Source organism: Pleurodeles waltl, chromosome 7, assembly GCF_031143425.1.
Source record: "Pleurodeles waltl isolate 20211129_DDA chromosome 7, aPleWal1.hap1.20221129, whole genome shotgun sequence".
Taxonomy (NCBI): domain Eukaryota; kingdom Metazoa; phylum Chordata; class Amphibia; order Caudata; family Salamandridae; genus Pleurodeles; species Pleurodeles waltl.
Genome location: NC_090446.1, coordinates 402,335,813 through 402,355,537, shown reverse-complemented (window position 1 = coordinate 402,355,537; position 19,725 = coordinate 402,335,813). Strand labels below are relative to the sequence as shown.

At 46.4% G+C, this 19,725-nt stretch overlaps 1 protein-coding gene across 7 annotated transcripts in view; it reads right to left on the bottom strand.

Annotated features, from left to right (window-relative positions):
* The window catches only part of PHF20 (PHD finger protein 20), a 1,394,195-nt gene that overhangs the window by 673,998 nt on the left and 700,472 nt on the right, over positions 1–19,725 (bottom strand). For all 7 annotated transcript variants that reach the window (XM_069243878.1, XM_069243882.1, XM_069243883.1 and 4 more), the window contains one exon: positions 4,853–5,128. In XM_069243878.1, the coding sequence (XP_069099979.1) occupies positions 4,853–5,128 (276 nt within the window). The remainder of the gene's footprint in view (positions 1–4,852; positions 5,129–19,725) is intronic.

The window sequence follows — 19,725 nt, the reverse complement described above, 5'->3', positions numbered from 1 at the left end:
CTTCAAACCCTCCTGCCATAAGAAATCCACAATCGGTATGGCTCTTACAGATCTCTTTGATGGCTCTTTAAAGTCATACAAAAAACACTCAGTTTCATGGGAAACAATTGCCAGGCCAAAACGTTTCGCCGCTCTCTCTATGATATTATGGAAACCTCCTATGTCTTCTGGAGGAGAATCCACTGGAGCTGCTGGAGGTGGAGATGGTGTGGGAACGAGATAGTCGTCCCATTCACTAGCCGCTGAATCTGCTAGCTCGCCCTCTTCCCTTTCGTCGTCCGACGAGAGGTAAGCTTCCGGAGCTTGGCTAGTTACAGGTCTACTAGCCTGTGGCGTTTCGGAAACATTAGTAGTTTGAGCTTGCTGGTAACTCTGAGGTCTAGGTGGCGTGGACTGAGTTGACGGTGGGAACCTTTTGTAGTAGTCCTTCAACATATGTTGTAAATCTGTCACTAATGTGCTAGGCATAGCTAGAGGCGATGGTTGGTTTGCCTGTGGATAAGATGTTGAAGCATAACTATGCTGGTAATGTTGATCCTCTTCTTCATCAAACTCTTGACATTTTACATTTAGTTGGGACGGGCTACTAGCTGTCCCAAACATTCCTTGATCCTCATCATCATCATCGTCTAAAAGATGTTGTGGTGGGTATGGCAGCACCTTACTTGGTGATGTATGTATCGGCAAAATGTCAGATGGCTTGTCCCCTATATTAATAAGGGAAAGGGGTAAGAATCTGGTGGAGTCCTCATGATGGTATGAGGAATGATCTGGTGAAATGTCCAAAGGTTTGTAAACTGTTAATGCTGTGGTGATCGTCGGATCCATCATCGACGGTTCCCTCGTCGACGGTTCCCTCGTCGACGGCTCCCTCGTCGACGGCTCCCTCGTCGACGGTACTGTCGTCGACGGGTCTCTCGTCGACGGGTCTCTCGTCGACGGGTCTCTCGTCGACGGGTCTCTCGTCGACGCTTCCGTCCATGACTGCGTCTTTGTCAATGGGTCCTTAGTCGACGGTCCCTTAGTCGACGGGTATTTTAGCAACGACAGTCGCTTCGCCGACGTAGTTTGCGTAGATGGGAGTGCCCTGGATGATTTGTGAACCCAGGAGGCCTCCGCTGTTGACGATGTGGTTGCCGACGAAGCTCTTTTGAAGATTTTTGCAGTAATAATCGTCGTCGATGACAAAGGCGACGACGTCATAATCATCGGTGAGGATGGTGTTGTGAACGTCGACGATACCGTGGTCGCTGTTACCGTCGACACTGTCGTCGACGGGGCGGTCGTCGACGGTTGTTTTTTCACCAAAAAGAGTTTTTCTGTCTCTTTTTGTGGTGACAGAGACAGGGATGGTTTCTTTGAGGTGCTTTTCCGGTGTAACGGCGTAGTAGGTTCTGAATGAACCTTTTTTGGTCCATGTTTAACTGCCTCTTCAGTTAAGACTTGTTTAGTCTTTTTGTGCATTTTTCTTGGTGGTTCATCCGCACCTCTATCTCTCTCACCTGTTCTTTTCTGAGGGCGAGAAGTTTGTGGTGACTCTTCGCTGTCTGATGAAGGATGCTCTAAGGCTTTCTGTTTTTGCAGCCATAAGAGAAGTCTACCCTCTCGGTCTTTGAGGGTTTTTTGACTAAAGGTGCGACAGATTTTGCAGTCTCTCACCTTATGGTCTGGATGAAGGCAGTAAATACACTTCTTGTGGGGGTCATCAATATGTAGTCTCTTCTTCCCACAGTTGTCACAGTCTCTGAACAGACCCTTCTTTGCCTTTTCAGACATAGTAAAGTTGTAACTAGTTTCCTGAGAGAAAAAACAATCTTCAGTCAGAAAATAGGAAAAAAACTGAGCAGAGCTCAGGGAGACTCCCTTCACACGACGTGCGGTAGAAAATCTGAGGGAATTCAGCCTCTGTTGGGAGTGTTTGGGAGGGGCTGAATCCTGATTGGTTGATACTCAAGTTTGGGTCTTTTCACAAAACAAAGTGGATAGACTGTAAAATACCCTATGAGGCCTACTAGGGCCTACTGGTTTTATTTTTACTGACTTACTGCTTTTTATATATTTAAGTTTACCGTGAGGCTCCCACCTCGACGACGGGGATGATTCAAGCATGTGAATCTATGAAAGATCCAATGCTGGAGAAATATGACAACACTATTGTGCATCAACCAGAAAAGGATTGAAACTGTACTGACAACGTTTCGCAAGTGCCAGTACAGTGTCATGGTACCCCTTTCAAAGAGGCTGAAGGCAACATTAACTTCTTTGTAAATCAAATACTCCTGCTATTTCTTTGGAATAAATTATTTCTGCAACAAGCAAAGATAGCAACAAGCTGATACTAAAAGATATACACATCAATCCTGGAGACAGCACACTCAACCTCTCACACATGACAGTGTATATCACAAGTTCAAGCATGTAAAAGATGAACTATCAGATACTCCGGATGGCATTGTTTTACAAAGTTCAAGATTTGACACAACAGAGTCTGTGACAAGTGACTGAAGTGGCCCACAAAGGACACTGTCTCGAAGAGCGTGTTTGGTAGCAATAATTTCACAGAGTTCAGTTTCCTCCTCTTGTCGAGAAAGAATTGAAAACCTGTCATTTGTGCAACTGTTTTCTCCCAAAGTCACTCTTCATCCCTTGAATATACTAGACTTACCAAAACATGTATGGGAGAGAGTTGCTGTGGACTTCTTTGGTCCTCTTGACAATGGATATCACCTGATGGTGATTATCGATAAGTATTCTCGTTTTCCACTTGCCGAAGATCTTTCATTCATTAGTCAAGAGAAAGCCATTGAAAGATTAGATGCAATCTTTGAATAATGAGATGTTCCCTCAATTTTGAAATGTGACAATGGACTACCTTCCAACAGCTGAGAATTTAGAGACATACTTACACAACTTAATGTCAAGCGTCAGAAAATCCCAACTCTTTGGCCACAAGCAAATGGCACTTAGAAAGCTTTACGAGCACCTTGAAAAATACTGTACAGTGTGCAATGTTTTTTTTTTTTTTTAAACTTAGTTTGACGTCACCTCTCCATGTTACTCTTCAAACATACAGATCAACTCCTCAGTCAATGAGAGGAGAACTGATGTTTGGGAGAGCCATGACAACCAAGTTACCACAATGGACCAATGGAAGATCACTGATGATGAACTTCGTCAGAAAGACTTGGGTTGTAATCAAAAGATTAAAGTGTATCCTGACAAACGCTGAGGTGTCAAGAAATTTTATTTTCGTGAAGATCGCGTGTTGGTGTGACAAAACAAAACAAATATGATGCTCCTTTTGATTCTGAAACAATTGAAGTCCTAACTAGTAAGGGACACATGGTGACTGCTCACCGACCTGGGGAAACCATTACACAAGACTCTTCCCACTTCAGACCTCTGCCTCAACCTTCACCAGTTCCTTATTTCCTAGCTGAGATTAGTTCAACTGAGACTGCAGAGTAACCCCTGACTGCACCCCCCCCCCCCAATATGTTACCAGTGTCAGTCGAGGATGCTACTTGTCTCTCTTCCCAGCTTCAAAGGACACAGTTTTGGCATTTAGTAAAAGCTCTAAAGAGACTCATAGAAGAGTTGGGACATATGTGTATATGTCTGCAAAAAGTATAGTTTTTGTTTAACAAGGGGGAGATGTAGTATCATGTGAGCAGTAATGACTGGACCCTTTTGGTTCCTGAAGGACTCTGTAGAACTGTGACGTGAGTGTGGTGACTGGATTTCAATTTTAGAATGCTGGTTTACGCTTGCATGCAGAAGAATAAAGACGTGTCAGACCAAGCTCCGTGTGGTATGTTTATTTAAGAGTATCCAGGCTGCGGAGGATGCCACAATCTTAACACACAGCATTCAGATAACTGATGTTTCAGGGCTATACCCTTATTGAAATGAAAGGAAGAGCCAAACCTGTCTGATGCAGCAATAACATTATACCTCTTCCACATGAACTAACAATCATATCAAAGGTAAAGTCGTTCAATTAAACCAAAGTGCACACAATTGAGTTTGTATTATATCATACAAAAATTATGCTTCAGTTGCAATAAAGTTCCCATTCTCATTTTGCACATTGTGTATTCCATCAAGTATATCTGACTGGAGTTATTACTCACTGTGATGAGTACTAATAGTTGTATAACATACAAGTCTTCATTCAAATTGAGCCACGAATTAGCCTGAGGTACCACAATGAGCTAAAATAAGCAAAGTTTAGGTGATATTTCCTGATAAAATATAGGCATGTACCAATGCGACCTCCCTCACCACTTGTATTGCCTGCTTCATTGCTCACAAGTGATACTGCCCCTGCCCATTCTAAACCAGCTGCCTCTTCTCTACAAGGGAAGACTTTAAAGTAAAAGAACGATGGCCGTTTGAAAGATACTCCTGCACTGAAGGTGATCAATGGACCAATAACTTTCTCTATCATTCATCAAAAGTCATTACTCTTTAACCTCAGTGTAAATATATCTTAGCTGCCTGTACAGTAGAGGCTAAAGTTTAAGGGGGCCCTCAACTGAGACCCTATTGATAAAGCAGGCAGGCTTTAACCAAGACTCAAAATATCAAGGCTTTTTTTTTTTTTCTCAAGTTGTCATGCTGTTCTCAGTTTTAACAAAAGCACTTAAGTTGTGCATCGAGATAAAGTACTATCATGAAAATATGCATTCACCCAGTAATGACACAGAGATCAAGTAAAAAGAAGAAAAAAAAAAAGCACTTCTTGATAAAACACTAGGACAGGTCCATCACAAAGATCATACATAATTATGCACAATTTTCCTTTGTTAATACTCTACAATGACGTGGAAGAACATAGATATGTACTTACTCAAAGAACCAGATGTGGTTCTTCTTCTTTTTGGAATTTCTTGAATGTTTTTTTCATTAGCTAATGACCCTCTGGTCTGAATAGTTCTTGTGACCGATTTCTGAACCTGTTCTGTCTTCTCAACTCCATGAAAATATTTCATATGATAGTGTAGAAGCTTTGCCTTACGGAAAAATTTCGAACAATCCTTAATCTTGCATTTGAACTTGCTACGATCTAACTCACTGGTCAGCACTTTGCAAGTGAGAAGTTCACTGTGTCTCCTCAATGTTGTAACTAGAAAAAAAAAAACAACAATACATGTTGAGCATTTTTTCCAATGTAGCACCAGGCAAGTGATACTTTGAAGTTTTCATTAAAACATGTAACAAAGAAGCAAAGTGTAGGAAAATGGGTTATTAATCATGAAGGATGTGAATCCTTCACAACTAATAAGTTTGCAACTGTCTTTTTATACTGGGAACCAAGTAACCCATTGTAACACTTGACTCTTTCAGGGTGGGGAAGAAAAGCTGTTCAAGGCCTACTCACAGGACGTGGTATGGGCTAGCAACCCCAATTCACTGGCACACAACACTACTCAAATTATTGTCCATTCAGTGCCTTTTCTTTTAAAAATCAAACCAGTCGTGAGCATATCAATTAAACACCCAGGTTTGTCCTTAACCAATCATAATAAAATCCATACCAGATGCAACACTACTCTAAAAGGGGTGTCCGTTTAAATATGGCAGGTCTAGTGGATTTGTCACAGTGCCACCACATCAGTAAACAGCTACATCATGTTCCAAAGTTTCAGCTGCATTAAAATTATTTGGGACAATTAACATTCAAATTCTTTCAACAAAATAGTAAACATTGAACTGCTAGTACCAATATTACATGGCCTTATAAAGCCCTACTGGAGCAAACAGGAATATCAATGCAACCCCCTCATCAATTCATTGGAGGCAACAATGGGGCAGAGCTGTAATAAGGAATAGCAAACGGCTCTAGAATATCCACAAAGTATTGTGCAATGCCCGATTTAAATATATACAACTCAATATACTGCACAGTGCACACTTTCCACTACATAAGATCAACCACATACACGTTGATGCACGCATTAGATGCCCTAGATATCACAAGGAACAAGCAAACTTCCACGTGATGTGGGAATTTCCCAAGATACAAGTTTACTGGACGGTAATTCTGAATGAAGTAAAGCGAGTGACGGGCAGAACACCTGCAGTGTGAAGAGATGTTTACTGGGTACCTGCCAAAGACCCAAAATCACAACAGTGGGCATGAAATTCATTGATATATTCCTTCTAATAGCAAAACGGGACACTACCATTAAATGAAAATCCCCTCTTTTCCCCACATTGAATGCCTGGAGGAAAAAAGTAGAGCTCCTGCCTAATCTGGAAACCATGGCTCTTCGCTGTGAGAGATATAGAAGAGTGCACAGGAGACCTATCTCAGACCTTTAGGAACAAGTGACCCAAGGTTTGGATGACTGACAAAAATGATGGACCACCTTATACGTACTGAAAACAGAAACCCATAGAACATTATGAATGTGACTAGAACGTGCCCCAGTAGAGACTGCCTCCCAAACCCAACAACCAGGGCTGGAAAAAGGCATCCCTCTCAGGTTGGGAAGCAACGACTGCAGCAGAGAAGTCCCTGATGAAGGCCATAATTTGCGATGTCCCTCCGATGTGTCTTTTGTCCTATGGGCTGAGGTTGCTGGGACATTCTTCTATCAGGCCCTAGGGGATGGAGTCTTTGGGCTAAAAGCAAGGCGGCTGGCTTCAGCTGCTACCAGTTTGGCAGGAGGGGCAAAGCGCACAATTTACGCTGCCTCAAAGAAATCCATTGCTGTGACAGCAGGAGTGGGCGATTTGTCACTGGTTCCCACTTGTAGTCAACACAGATCGTAAACAGGAAGGAGATTTTCATGATGGCATGGAATTATATGTTCCATCACTCACATCCATTAAGAGGTTCTGAATGCTTTGAGTTGATGCTGAGACAACAAACAACCTTACTCAATCAGTGGTTTCTCTGGTTCATCTCTGTACATTCAACAATCTTTATCTGATGACAATCACAAATCTGGCTACCAAAGGTAATGTGCGTCAGGCTCTATTATATGCAATTTTTACTTTCACCTGTTCAACTGAAGTTTCAAACCTAAGCCTGTACCACAACTCCCCCTCATCCAGTCAGCCTGAGGGAAAGAATAATCTCTGGAAAACTGATTCCTCCAGCCCTATGGGCTGAATGATCTTCAAACTGTTCGCTGCAGGGAAGAGTAAGAAGAGAAGGTAATTACCAGCGCATTTGATACCTATTCGACTATTCCTATAATAGACCCATTATTCTTCTGATACTTGGTTTCCTACAGCATCTGAAAGAGACCTTTGTGATGTCTATTCTAGGAGACACTGGTACGGAAATAGTTACAAAAATGGTTTCAACCTGCAGGCCCTTATCTGAAATTCTTGAAAGAGAATCCTCCATATGATTTTCTTATGGCTGCTTATCCAAGCAAGAGACAAAGCTTGTGGCACTACTTTGGCAGCTTCTCCTGAAAAATAGATTATATTCTCGAAGCAATAAAGTCTGCTAGACACCAGTGTAGGAAAATGGCTCTTTGGTGCAGACTCTTCCCCCCCCCCCCACCCCCCCAATTTTGCCTGATATTAATACTAACTTCACTAAGAAGTGTGCTGGGACCCTACTCACCAGGCCTCAGCTCCAGTGTTCTTTCACTAAAAATGTACCATTGTTTTCACAATTGGCACACCTCTGTAAAAGGTACCAGTGGTACCCAGGGCCCTGTGACAAGGGTAGGTCCCTAAGGGTTGCAGAATGTGGTGTCACCCTAAGGGACCCCTCACCTAACACATGCACACTGTCATTGCAGACTGTGTGTGTTGGTGGGGACAAAAAGGCAAAGTGGACATGGCATCCCCCTCAGGATGCCATACACACAAAATACTGCCTGTGGCATAGGTTAGTCACCCCTCTAGCAGGCCTTAAGGCCCTAAGGCAGGGTGCACTATACCACAGGTGAGGGCATAGCTATTTGAGCAATATGCCCCTACAGTGTCTAAAACTATTCTTAGACATTGTAAGTACAGTGTGGCCATATTAAGTATATGGTCTGGGAGTGTGTCAAAACAAATTCCACAGTTCCATAATGGCTACACTGAATACTGGGAAGTTTGGTATCAAACTTCAAAGAATACTAAACCCACACTGATGCCAATGATGGATTAATTAAACAAAATGCACACAGAGGGCATCTTGGAGATGCCCCCTGTGTTTTACCCAACCTTTCAGTGTAGGGCTGACTGGTCTGTGCCACCCTGCCACTGAGAGATGAGTTTCTGACCCCCCTGGGGGTGAAAGCCTTTGTGCTCTCCGAGGCCAGATGCAAAGCCTGCAATGGGTGGAGGAGTTTCACACTTCCCCCTGCAGGAACTGTAACACCTAGCAGTGAGCCTCAAAGGCTCAAGCTTTGTGTTACAATGCCCCAGGGCACTCCAGCTTGTGGAAATGCCCGCCCCCCCACTGGACACAGCCCCCACTTTTGGCGGCAAGTCTGGGAAGATAATGAGAAAAACAAGGAGGAGTCATTCCCTCAGTCAGGTGACCAGAGCTGACATGACCACCTCCTTAGAAAATCCTCCATCTTGTTTTGAAGGATTTAGCCCAATAGGAATAGGGATGTGCCCTCCTCCCCAAAGGGAGGAGGCACAAGGAAGGTGTGCACCCCCCCCCCCCCAAGGGACAGTAGCCATTGGCTACTGCCCTCCAGCCCTAACATACCCCTACATTTAGTATTTCAGGGAGACCCTGAACCCAGGAAATCAGATTCCTGATGACCTGAACAAGAAGGACAGCTGACCTCAAAACCACACAGAGAAGGAGACAATAACTGCTTTGGCTTCAGCCCTACCGGCCTGTCTCCAGATTCAAAGAACCTGCAACAGCGACGCATCCAACGGGACCAGCGACCTCTGCCGACTCAGAGGACTGCCCTGCAACTCAAAGGACCAAGAAGCTCCAGTGGACAGCGGCTCTGTCCAAACAACCAAGACGAAACCATCTTTAAAGGGACTCCCACCTCATTCCTGAAGTGTGAGTCCCCAACACTACACCAGACGCCGCCTCAGGCCCGTGTCCAGAGAAAACAACACTGAAGCGAGGACCCCCAAGCGACTTCCATGGCATGTCCACCCTGAGATGACCTCCCTATACCCCCACGATGAGGCCTGCAGAGAGAATCTAGAGGAATCCCCCTGACCGTGACTGCCCGTAACAAAGAACCCGAAGCCTAGAAGAAGCAATGCACCCGCAGCCCCCTGGCCAGAGAGGAACTACCTACCAGTGTAGGATTGACCAGCAGGCAGCCCTCATCTTAGCCCAGTCAGTGGCTGACCCGAGAAGCTCCCTTGTGCCCTGCCTGCATCGCCAGAGTGATCCCCCGGTCCCTCCATTGATGTCAACGCAAAACCAGACGCCTTGTTCAAACACTACACTCTGCCACCTCTGTGTCGCTGAGGGTGTATTTTGTGTGCCTGTTTGCCCCCCCCCAGTGCTCTACAAAACTCCCCTGGTCTGCTACCCGAGGACGCAGGTACTAACCTGCTAGCAGACTGGAACCGGATGTAGGAAAATGCCACTGTTGGCATGGTTACCCCACAAAGCTTTTGCCTTTTCTTGATGCTAGTTATGATTCAAATTGTGCTGGGACCCTGCTCACCAGGCAACAGCACCAGTATTCTTTTCCTAAAACTGTACCTTCGTCTCCACAATTGGCACAGCCCTGGCACTCAGATAAGTCCCTTGTAAATGGTACCCCTGGTACCAAGGGCCCTGTGGCCAGGGAAGGTCCTAGGGCTGCAGCATGTATTATGCCACCCTGGGGACCCCTCACTCAGCATATGAACACTGCCTCACAGCTTGTGTGTGCTGGTGGGGAGAAAATGACTAAGTCGACATGGCACTCCCCTCAGCGTGCCCTGTCCACCTCACACTGCCTGTGGCATAGGTAAGTCACCCCTCTAGCAGGACTAACACCCCAAGGCAGGGTACATATACCACAGGGGAGGGCATAGTTGCATGAGCATTAGACAGTGTAAGTGTAGGGTAGAGTATGTGGTCTGGGAGTTTGTCAATTACGAACTCCACAGTTCCATAATGGCTACACTGAAACCTGGGAAGTTTGGTATAGAACCTCTCAGCACAATAAATGCACACTGATGCCAGTGTGGAACTTATTGAAAATGGACACAGAAGGAATCTTAGAGATGACCCCTACATACCGGTCAAATTCTTAGTCTTAGGCTGACCAGTTCCTGAAAGCCTGCCACAACCAGACGACTTTCTGGCCACATGGGGTGAGTGCCTTTGTCACTCTGTGGCCAGGAACAAAGCCTGCACTGGGTGGAGATGCTTCTCACCTCCACCTGCAGGAACTGTAACACCTGGAGGCGAGCCTCAAAGGCTCATGCATGTTACAGCACCCAAGGGCATCCCAGCTATTGGAGATGCCCTGCCCTCCGGACAGAGCCCGCACTTTTGGCGGCACGTATGGAGGAGATAATGAGGAAAAAGAAGGAGTCGTCACCCACCAGTCAGGACAGCCCCTAAGGTGTCCTGAGCTGAGGTGACCCCTGCCTTAAGAAATCCTCCATCTTGGTTTTGGAGGATTCCCCCAATAGGACTAGGGATTTGTCCCCTCCCATTAATGTGCCAATTGTTTGAACAAAGGTACAGTTTAGGGAAAGAACACTGGTGCTGGGTCCTGGTTAGCAGGATCCCAGCACACTTTCAATCATGACTGGCATCAACAAAAGGCAGAAAGTTAGGGGGTAACTAGGGTAAGGGAGACATTTCCCTACGCAACCCCCCCCCCCCCCCACACCCAAACGAAAGAGGATGAGACTAACCTTTCCCAAGAGAGTCTTCATTTTCTAAGTGGACGAACCTGGAAAGGCCATCAGCATTGGCATGGGCAGTCCCAGGTCTGTGTCCCTGGAGGGATATGGACCACCAAAACAGTTTAGGTGGCTCTCCTTTCATTTGCATAAGCCATCTGAGAGATCTGTGGTCAGTTTGAACTGTGAAGTGAGTACCAAACAGGTATGGACTCAACTTCTTCAGGGACCAAACCACAGCAAAGGCCCCCCTCTCAATGGCATTCCAAAGTTGCTCCCTGGGGAGTAACCTCCTGCAAATAAAAGCAACAGGCTGGTGAAGGCCATCATCAATGGTTTGAGACAGGACTGCTCCTATCCCATGCTCAGAGGCATCAGTCTGCACAATGAACTGCTTTGAATAATCGTGAGCTTTCAAAACTGGTGCTGAACACATAGCTTCTTTCAGGGTGTCAAAGGCCTTTAGACAGTCCAAGGTCCAGTTAACTTTCTGGGCATTTCCTTGGAGGTATGTTCTGTGAGGGGTGTCACTATGGATCCATATCCCTTCCCAAACTTCCTATAGTACCCAGTCAAGCCAAGAAATGCCCTGACTTGAGTCTGGGTTTTTGGAGCTTCCCAGTCCAGAATAGTCTGGATCTTGGGTTGGAGTGGCTAAACTTGGCCTCCACCCACAAGGTGTCCCACGTAAACCACAGTACCCTTCCCTATATGACATTTAGATGCCTTGATAGAGAGGCCTGCTTCTTGGAGGGCCTGCAAAACCTTCTCCAGGTGTACCAGGTGATCCTGCCAGTTGGAGCTAAAGACAGCAATATCATCTAGATATGCTGCATTAAAGGACTCCAAACCAGCAAGGACTTGATTCACCAATGTTTGGAAGGTGTCAGGGGCATTCTTTAAGCCAAAGGGCATAACAGTAAACGTATAATGCCCATCAGGTGTAGAGAATGCTGTCTTCTCCTTTGCTCCAGGTGCCATTTTGATTTGCCAGTACCCCGCTGTCAAGTCAAAGGTACTTAAGAATTTGGCTGCACCTAATTTGTCAACGAGCTCACTTGCCTTTGGGATGGGGTCAGCATCTGTCTTGGTGACAGAGTTGAGCCCTCTGTAGTCCACACAAAACCTCATCTCTTTCTTGACATCTTTGGTGTGAGGTTTGTGGACCAAGACCACTGGGCTAGCCAGCGACTGTCAGAGTGCTCTATCTCTCCCAACTCCAGCATCTTGTGGACTTCCACTTTGGTGCTTTCTTTGACTTGGTCAGACTGTCTGAATATTTTATTCTTGACAGGTAAACTGTCTCCTGTGTCCACATCATGGGTACCAAGGTGTGTCTGACCAGGGGTCAAGGAAAAGCGCTTAGCAAACAGGTGAAGGACCTTACTGCAGTCAGCTTGCTGTTAGTTAGAGAGGGTGTCTGAGTAGATAACTTCATCTACTGAGCCATCTTTAGGGTCAGTGGAGAGGAGGTCAGGGAGAGGTTCACCCTCTCTGCTTCCTGATCTTCATCTGTAACCATTAACATGTTTACATCTGCCCGGTCATGGAACAGTTTAGGGCGGTTAACATGGATCACCCTCTTGGGGGGTCCTGCTAGTGCCCAGGTCCACCAGGTAGATGACCGGACTCTTCTTTTCTAGCACTGGGTAAGGGCCACTCCATCTGTCTTGAAGTGCCCTGGGAGGCACAGGCTCCAGAACCCAGACTTTCTGCCCTGGCTGAAACAGCCTTTTGCTCATACTACAACTTCTGGAGTTGTTGGCTGGCCTCAATGTTTTGGCTTGCCTTTTCCATGTACTCTGCCATCCTAGAGCGTAGGCCTAGCACATAGTCCACTACATCTTGTTTAAGCTCATGGAGAGGTCTCTACCAGCCTTCTCCTAACAGGATGGCCAAACAGAAGCTCAAAGAAGGGAAAATCCTAATCCCTTCTGTGGCACCTCTGTAGGCGAAAAGCAGGCATGGCAAGAGGACATCCAATCTCCTTTTGAGTTTTTCAGTGAGCCCCATGATCATGCCCTTCAATGTCTTGTTAAACCTTTATACAACATCATTGGTTTGTGGATGGTATGGTGTGGTGAATTTGTAAGTCACCCCACACTCATTCCATATGTGGTTCAGGTAAGCTGACATGAAGTTGGTACCCCTGTCAGAAACCACTTCCTTAGGAAATCCCACTCTGGTAAAAATACCAATGAGTGCTTTAGCTACTGCAGGAGCAATAGTGGACCTAAGGGGAATTGCCTCAGGGCACCTGGTAGCATGATCCACTACTACCAGAATATATTGGTTCCCTGATGCTGCGGGAGGTTCCAGCGGACCCACAATGTCCACTCCCACTCTCCTCTCAAAGGGGACCCCACCACTGGAAGTGGAATGAGGGGGGCCTTTGGATGGCCACCTGTCGTACCACTGGCTTGACAGGTGACACAGGAGCTGCAAAACTCCTTAACCTTCTGGGTCATATTGGGCCAGTAGAAATGGTTGACTAATCTCTCCCAAGACTTGTTTTTTCCCAAATGCTCAGCAAGGGGAATGTCATGGGCTAAGGTCAGAATGAACTCCCTAAACTCCTGAGGCACTACCACTCTCCTAGTGGCACCAGGTTTGGGATCTCTTGCCTCAGTGTAAAGGAGCCCATCTTCCCAATAGACCCTGAGGGTTCCACTGACATTGCCTTTTTGTTGCTCAGCTGCTTGCTGTCTTAGGCCTTCAAGAGTGGGACAACTCTTTTGTCCTTTACACAGCTGTTCCCTTGAGGGTCCCCCTGGGCCCAAGAGCTCAACCTGACAAGGCTCCAGCTCCATGGACGCAGTTCCCTCAGGGGATAGAACATCTTCTGGAGAAGAGAGGTTCTCCTTCTTGTGATGTGCAGAAGCTGGTTCCCCAGTCTTCTTTCCTTTCCTCTTGGAAGGTTGGGCCAGTATTCAAGACTCAAAAACTTTATTCACACTGTACCCTGCTCCCTTGTCTTGACACCCCAGTTCAGGGATGCCCAGCATGGCTGCATGGGTCTTGAGCTCTACCTCAGCCCATATTGAGGACTCCAGATCATTCCCTAGCAGACATTCTACTGGAATTGCAGAGGAGACTACCACCTGTTTCAGGCCAGTGACCCCTCCCCATTCTAAAGTTACCGATGCCAGGGGATGGACTTTGGTTTGATTGTCAGCATTTGTGACTGGATATGTCTGTCCAGCCAAGTACTGTCCTGGGGAAACCAGTTTGTTTGTCACCTAGTGACACTGGCACCTGTATCCCCCAGGGCTTCTACTCTATTCCCATTTATCAAGAGCTGCTGCCTGTATTTTTGCATGTTAGGCGGCCAGGCAGCAAATGTGGCTAAATCCACCCCACCCTCTGAGACTAAAGTAGCTTCAGTGTGGACCTGATTTGCTCTGGGCACCCTGTTGATTCCACCTGGAGACTGGCTATTCCAGTACTAACTGGAGTAGTATTAGTTGTGGGACTTTCCTTTGGACAGGCCTTGTCTCCAGTTTGGTGTCCATGCGGTCTACAGTTGAGGCACCAGGCCTTCATGGGATCAACTTTTTTACTCTTATACACATCTGTAGACTGAGGAGGCTCGGGCCCACCTTCCTGAGCAGGTGTTTGGGGCCCTGTAGAAGACTCTTTACTTTTTGTCCTTGGATGTCTCACCACCCTTCCCCTGGGGAGGCTTTGTGACCCCTTTCTTTTGGTCACCCCCTGTGGAAGTCTTGGTCACCCTAGTTTTGACCCTGTGGTCTGTCTCCTTTCCCAATTCTTGGGGAGAAATTGGACCTAGGTCTACCAGATGTTGATGCAGTTTGTCATTGAAGCGATTACTTAACAGATGTTCTTTCATAAATAAATTATACTGCCCATCATAATCACTTACACCACAGCCAGTTATCCAACCACCTAGTGCAGTGGTTCCCAACCTTTGGACTCCTGAGGACCACCAATGAATCATTACTGGAAGCCGGGTACCCCCAGCAATTTGTACGATTTAATTTTCAAACATTAAAACAGTAATTCGCAAAAAATATAACAAGTACACAAAAAACAAATACTCAAATTACTAAAGATAAAATTCTTTTATATTGAAAAATATGCAAAAATCGAAACATTTTATTGGGAAGGTTGGCGCTGCATCTTGGCAACTACCTTTTCAATGTTGGTTTTATTTAGGAAAGGTGAATCCTCAGGTCAGATTCTACATTTCCGGAGTGATTTCTGTTTTTATTTTTTTTATGTAGGCAAGATCTGAGAAAGCTTTTTCACATAAATAAGTGAAGGGGAAAGGAAGTAAACCATAAGGGCCTCTCATCTCTCCCTAGCCTCTCTGTGACATGTACTTAATTTGTTTTATAGCACCTCTCATACCACTGTAGGGTATCAGGGCACTTTACAGGGGACTACGAGGTGTAGGATTCGCATGTCATCCACACTGGTAGGCATTTTCTAAGAGTGCTTGGTCCGGAGAAGCACAAACTTAGGATTCATAACACAGCACAGTGATTAGCGATGACATTAGCACAGTGCTCACTTTGTAAATAAAAACTTGCCGGTGCCCAAAGCCCTCCTCTTCAACATGCGGCTGCTGCAATTAAATGTGGGTACACAGAATACTGAGGCAGCATAATCCTGAAGCCATCTCTGGACTCTTCAATCCATTTAAAGCCACTTCCTGCCTCATCATCTCACTCTAGCAGCTTTCTTCTTTCTCCCTTTGTGACGCTTTTTCATTTTTCCCTTACTTTGTCTTTCCCATATGTGTCTTTTGCTCGCAGCAAATGCTTGAGGCAGAAGAATAAGTCCCGGCCCTCAGAAATAAGTGCCAGTGCTCAGCACCGGAAACAACAAGCACAAATTAAGCACTGAGTTAGCAATAGGAATGTATTTCTACACAAGCAAACCTTTTTTAGCAGCATAAGGAAAATGGAAGACTAGGAAAAAAAAACTTTCTGATTTGTGCCATGAGGTTTGCATGCAGCTATTTAATGGCAGTTCACAGCTCACTGTGCTAGATTACGATTATGAACTGCATAGTAACAAAATAATCTCTGTGACAAAAGCAGTAACCAACTTAAAATACAGTTCTTTGCATGATACACATTCTTTGCAGCAGGCATATTAACCATCTGTGCTACCTCTGAGACAAAACTGCCACTGCACAAAACTCCCATCTCTCTCCAGCAGATACATTAATCATTTGAGTTAGCTTAATGCTTTTATTTTTGCAGTACAAGGAGCTTTGCAGTGCATTTAAAACTCAACAAAGGAAGTAATAAATAGGAAAAACATGCACACACGGATGCCCCAGCTGTGAAAGTGTCTTTCTCCCAGCCCAGGCCCGCGGACCCCCTGGCAATGTGTCATGGACCTCTGGGGGTCCGCGGAACACAGGTTGGGAACCACTGATCTAGTGTTTTTACTGAGAAGTCAACATAATCAACTCAGGTCTGGCTCGAGGATTTATGAGCCCCCTGAACCTAATCCTGTATTCCTCAGTTGAGAATCCAAAGCCCTCATTCAAGGTAGCCTTCATGAGGTCGTAAGATTCTGCATAGTTACCAGAGAGTGTGAGGAGTCTATCCCTACACTTTCCAGTCAACATTTCCCAGAGGAGCGCTCCCCAGTGAGATCTGCTTACTTTTCTGGTTGTACAAGACCGCTCAAAAGCTGTGAACCATTTGGTGATGTCATCACCATCTTCATATTTAGTTACAATCCCTTTGGGGATTTTTAGGATGCCAGTATTCTCACTGACCCTATTTATGTTGCTGCCACCGCTGATGGGAGTTAAACCCATCTATTTTATTTCCCTTTCTATACCTAGGAGCTGCTTCACCAAAGCCAATCTCTCGGCCATCCTGGCTAACAGGATGCCCTCTTCATTGAGGCTGTCCTCAATGCTCACAGAGGAACTGGACTCCCCTGTGGAAGACCCAGGCTCTCTGACTATGATATTTGGAGTCAGGGCTCTAGGAACCCTGCCTTCCCTATTTAGGACTGGAGGGGGGAAGTTCTTCATCCTGTTCACTAATTTCCCCATCTGAAGGAGTATCCTCCAACTCAGAGGGGTGGTCCCTTGTGAACTCTGCCAAGAGCTCCTGGAGCTTTGCCTTGGTGGGGTTGGACCCAGTCTATCTTTTTGGTCTTACTGAGAGACCATAGCTCTGATATCCCTAGATGCAGGTAAGGGGTGAGGTTGAGTTCCATCACTGTCTCATCCGTGAGACTCATTATCTCTCTAAAGGTTGGGATTACTTTTTAAGAATCTAAAAACTACTTCTAGAACTTAAATCCTAACTTTTACAAACTTTAAAACTTCAAAGGAAATGCTAACAGGGACTTACACAAGGTCCTAGCAAGACTTAAAAATTTAGAAAAATAGTCAAATTGCAAAAATCTATTTCTAATGACAATTTCTGGAATGTTGTTGTTTGATCAGGTATTGGCTGAGTAGTCCAGCAAATGCAAAGTCTTAGACCCCACCGCTGATCCACCAATGTATGAAGTTGTCTCTCTATATACTATCTCAAAGTGAGAGATAATGTGCACATAGTCGAAGGGTTCCCCCTAGAGGTTGATAGTGGCAAAATTAGATAATACTAATGCTCTATTTTGTGGTAGTGTGGTCAAGCAGTTGGCTTATAAGCATTTGTTGTACACGCACAGGCAATAAATGAGAAACACACATTCAAAGCCTTAACTCCAGGCCAATAGGTTTTTATATAGAAAAATATCTTTCCTTAATTTATTTTTAGAACCAGAAGATTCAGATTTGTGGTAAGTACATAAATTGCAAGGTATGTCACACAGGTAAGTATAGAACTTTGATTTAAAACAGTCGTACACACAGTTTTGGTTAAATTGGCAAATAGCTATTTTAAAAGTGGACACTGCAAAAATCAATAGTTCCTGGGGGAGGTAAGTAATAGTTAGTGTTTCAGGTAAGTAAAGCACTTACACAATCAGTCTTCCACGGCATAGGCAGCCCACCGTTGGGGGTTCAAATCAACTCAAAAGCCACTGCACCAGCAACACAGGGTCGGGCAGGTGCAGAGGTCAAAGGTGGGCCCAAACAACATAGGCGTCTATTGAGAACAGGGGTGCTCCGGTTCCAGTCTGCTAGCAGGTAAGTACCTGCGTACTCTGGGAGCAGACTAGCGGGGGGTTTGCAGCGCTCTTGGGGGGACACACACGCACAAGCATACAAAACACACCCTCAGCGGCACAGGGGCGGCCGGGTGCAGTGTGCAAAGTAGGCGTCGGGTTTTTTATTGAAAACAATGGAGGTACCCGGGGGTCACTCTGGCGATGCAGGCAGGGCACAGGGGGTTTTCGGGCAAGCCACCAAATAGGCTAGGATGAGGGCCGCCTGCTGGTCACTCCTGCACTGGTAGGTGGTTCCTCTCGGTCCTGGGGGCTGCTGGTGCAGTGCTTTGTCCAGGCGTCGGGTTCCTTTGTTACCAGGCAGTCGCGGTCAGGGGGAGACACTGGATCCTCTCTGCAGGTGTCGCTGTGGGGGTGCAGGGAGGTCAACTCAGGTTGTCCACGTAGTTGGCATCACCTGGGAGTCCTCTCTGCAGTGTTGGTTGTCCTGAACTCGATCCGGGGGTGTCAAGTGCAGATTGTGAAGACTCACACTTCTGGCGGGAAGCTGGAGTCTCTTTAAAGTTGGTTTCTTGTTGCTGTTTTGTAGTTGTTTTTGGACAGAGCCGCGGTCCTCCTTGTTCTTCTCATTATCTCCTCCGGACTTGCCGCCAAAAGTGGAGGCTGTGTCCGGAAGGGCAGGCATCTCCACTAACTGGGATGCCCTTGGGCACTGTAAGAACAGGCATGAGCCTTTGAGGCTCACCGCCAGGTGTTACAGTTCCTGCAGGGAGAGGTGAGAAGCACCACCACCAGTGCAGGCTCTGTTCCTGGCCACAGAGTGACAAAGGCACTCACCCCATGTGGCCAGAAACTCTTCTGGTTGTGCCAGGCTGGCAGGAACTGGTCAGCCTAATACTAGGAATTGGACTGGTATACAGGGGGCATCTCTAAGATGCCCTCTGTGTGCATTTTTCAATAAATCCCACACTGGCATCAGTGTGATTTATTGTGCTGAGAAGTTTGATACCAAGGCGACCCCTCCAATCCTTTCCCGAATTCATACCCATAAGGAAAAGGGTCCAAATCTGACCTGGGGTGAGTAGGCCCTATCGAAGACAGAGGTGGCAGCGGAGATGAGGATCGGGTCGAAGTCGATGGTGGGCACCACCGACTTTGGGAGAGTCAACAATATAACCGGCGCTGGGGAAGGTCTCAGTGGTAAGACCGGCATCGGTGCAGATCTGGAGGGGACCTCGGTGGCCGGAGCCGAAGCAGCCGGCGCAGGACTTGAAGGACCCCCGACCGAACCCCTTGGGCTTAAAGGCCCCGTATCTGGGTTGGTCTGCCCCAAAAAACAGGCTCCGAAGAAAGGCCACGAGTGTTGACACTCCTCCAGCATTGCATCAGCCAAGCGACGGGGTGAAGTCGAAGGGTGACGGAACTGCTTCAACTTCTTACCTGTGACTGAAGATTTGGGATGGGATGAAGAATGGTGGTGGCTCCGCTTGCTGTCTCGAGACCCTCCCCTCGAGGGGGAATTGGACCTACACGGAGTCGAGTGGGACTGACACTTGGAGAACGACTTTGGGTCGTGGTCGCGCTCCAATCACCACAACAGACCCGATGCTGATCTGTCACCTACATCATGCGGTGACAGTCCTCGCACGGCTTAAAACCAGTCTTTGGAGACATCTCAACACACCAAAAACGTATTAAAAAAAAAACTCAACAAAATGGTAGAATTCGGTCAAAAAGAGACCAGGGTTGCTCTCTCCGGACCAGCGCGTACTACTCCCAACGTCATCACAGTGACTATGTCGCCTGTGGAGTCGACCAGCGCCACCT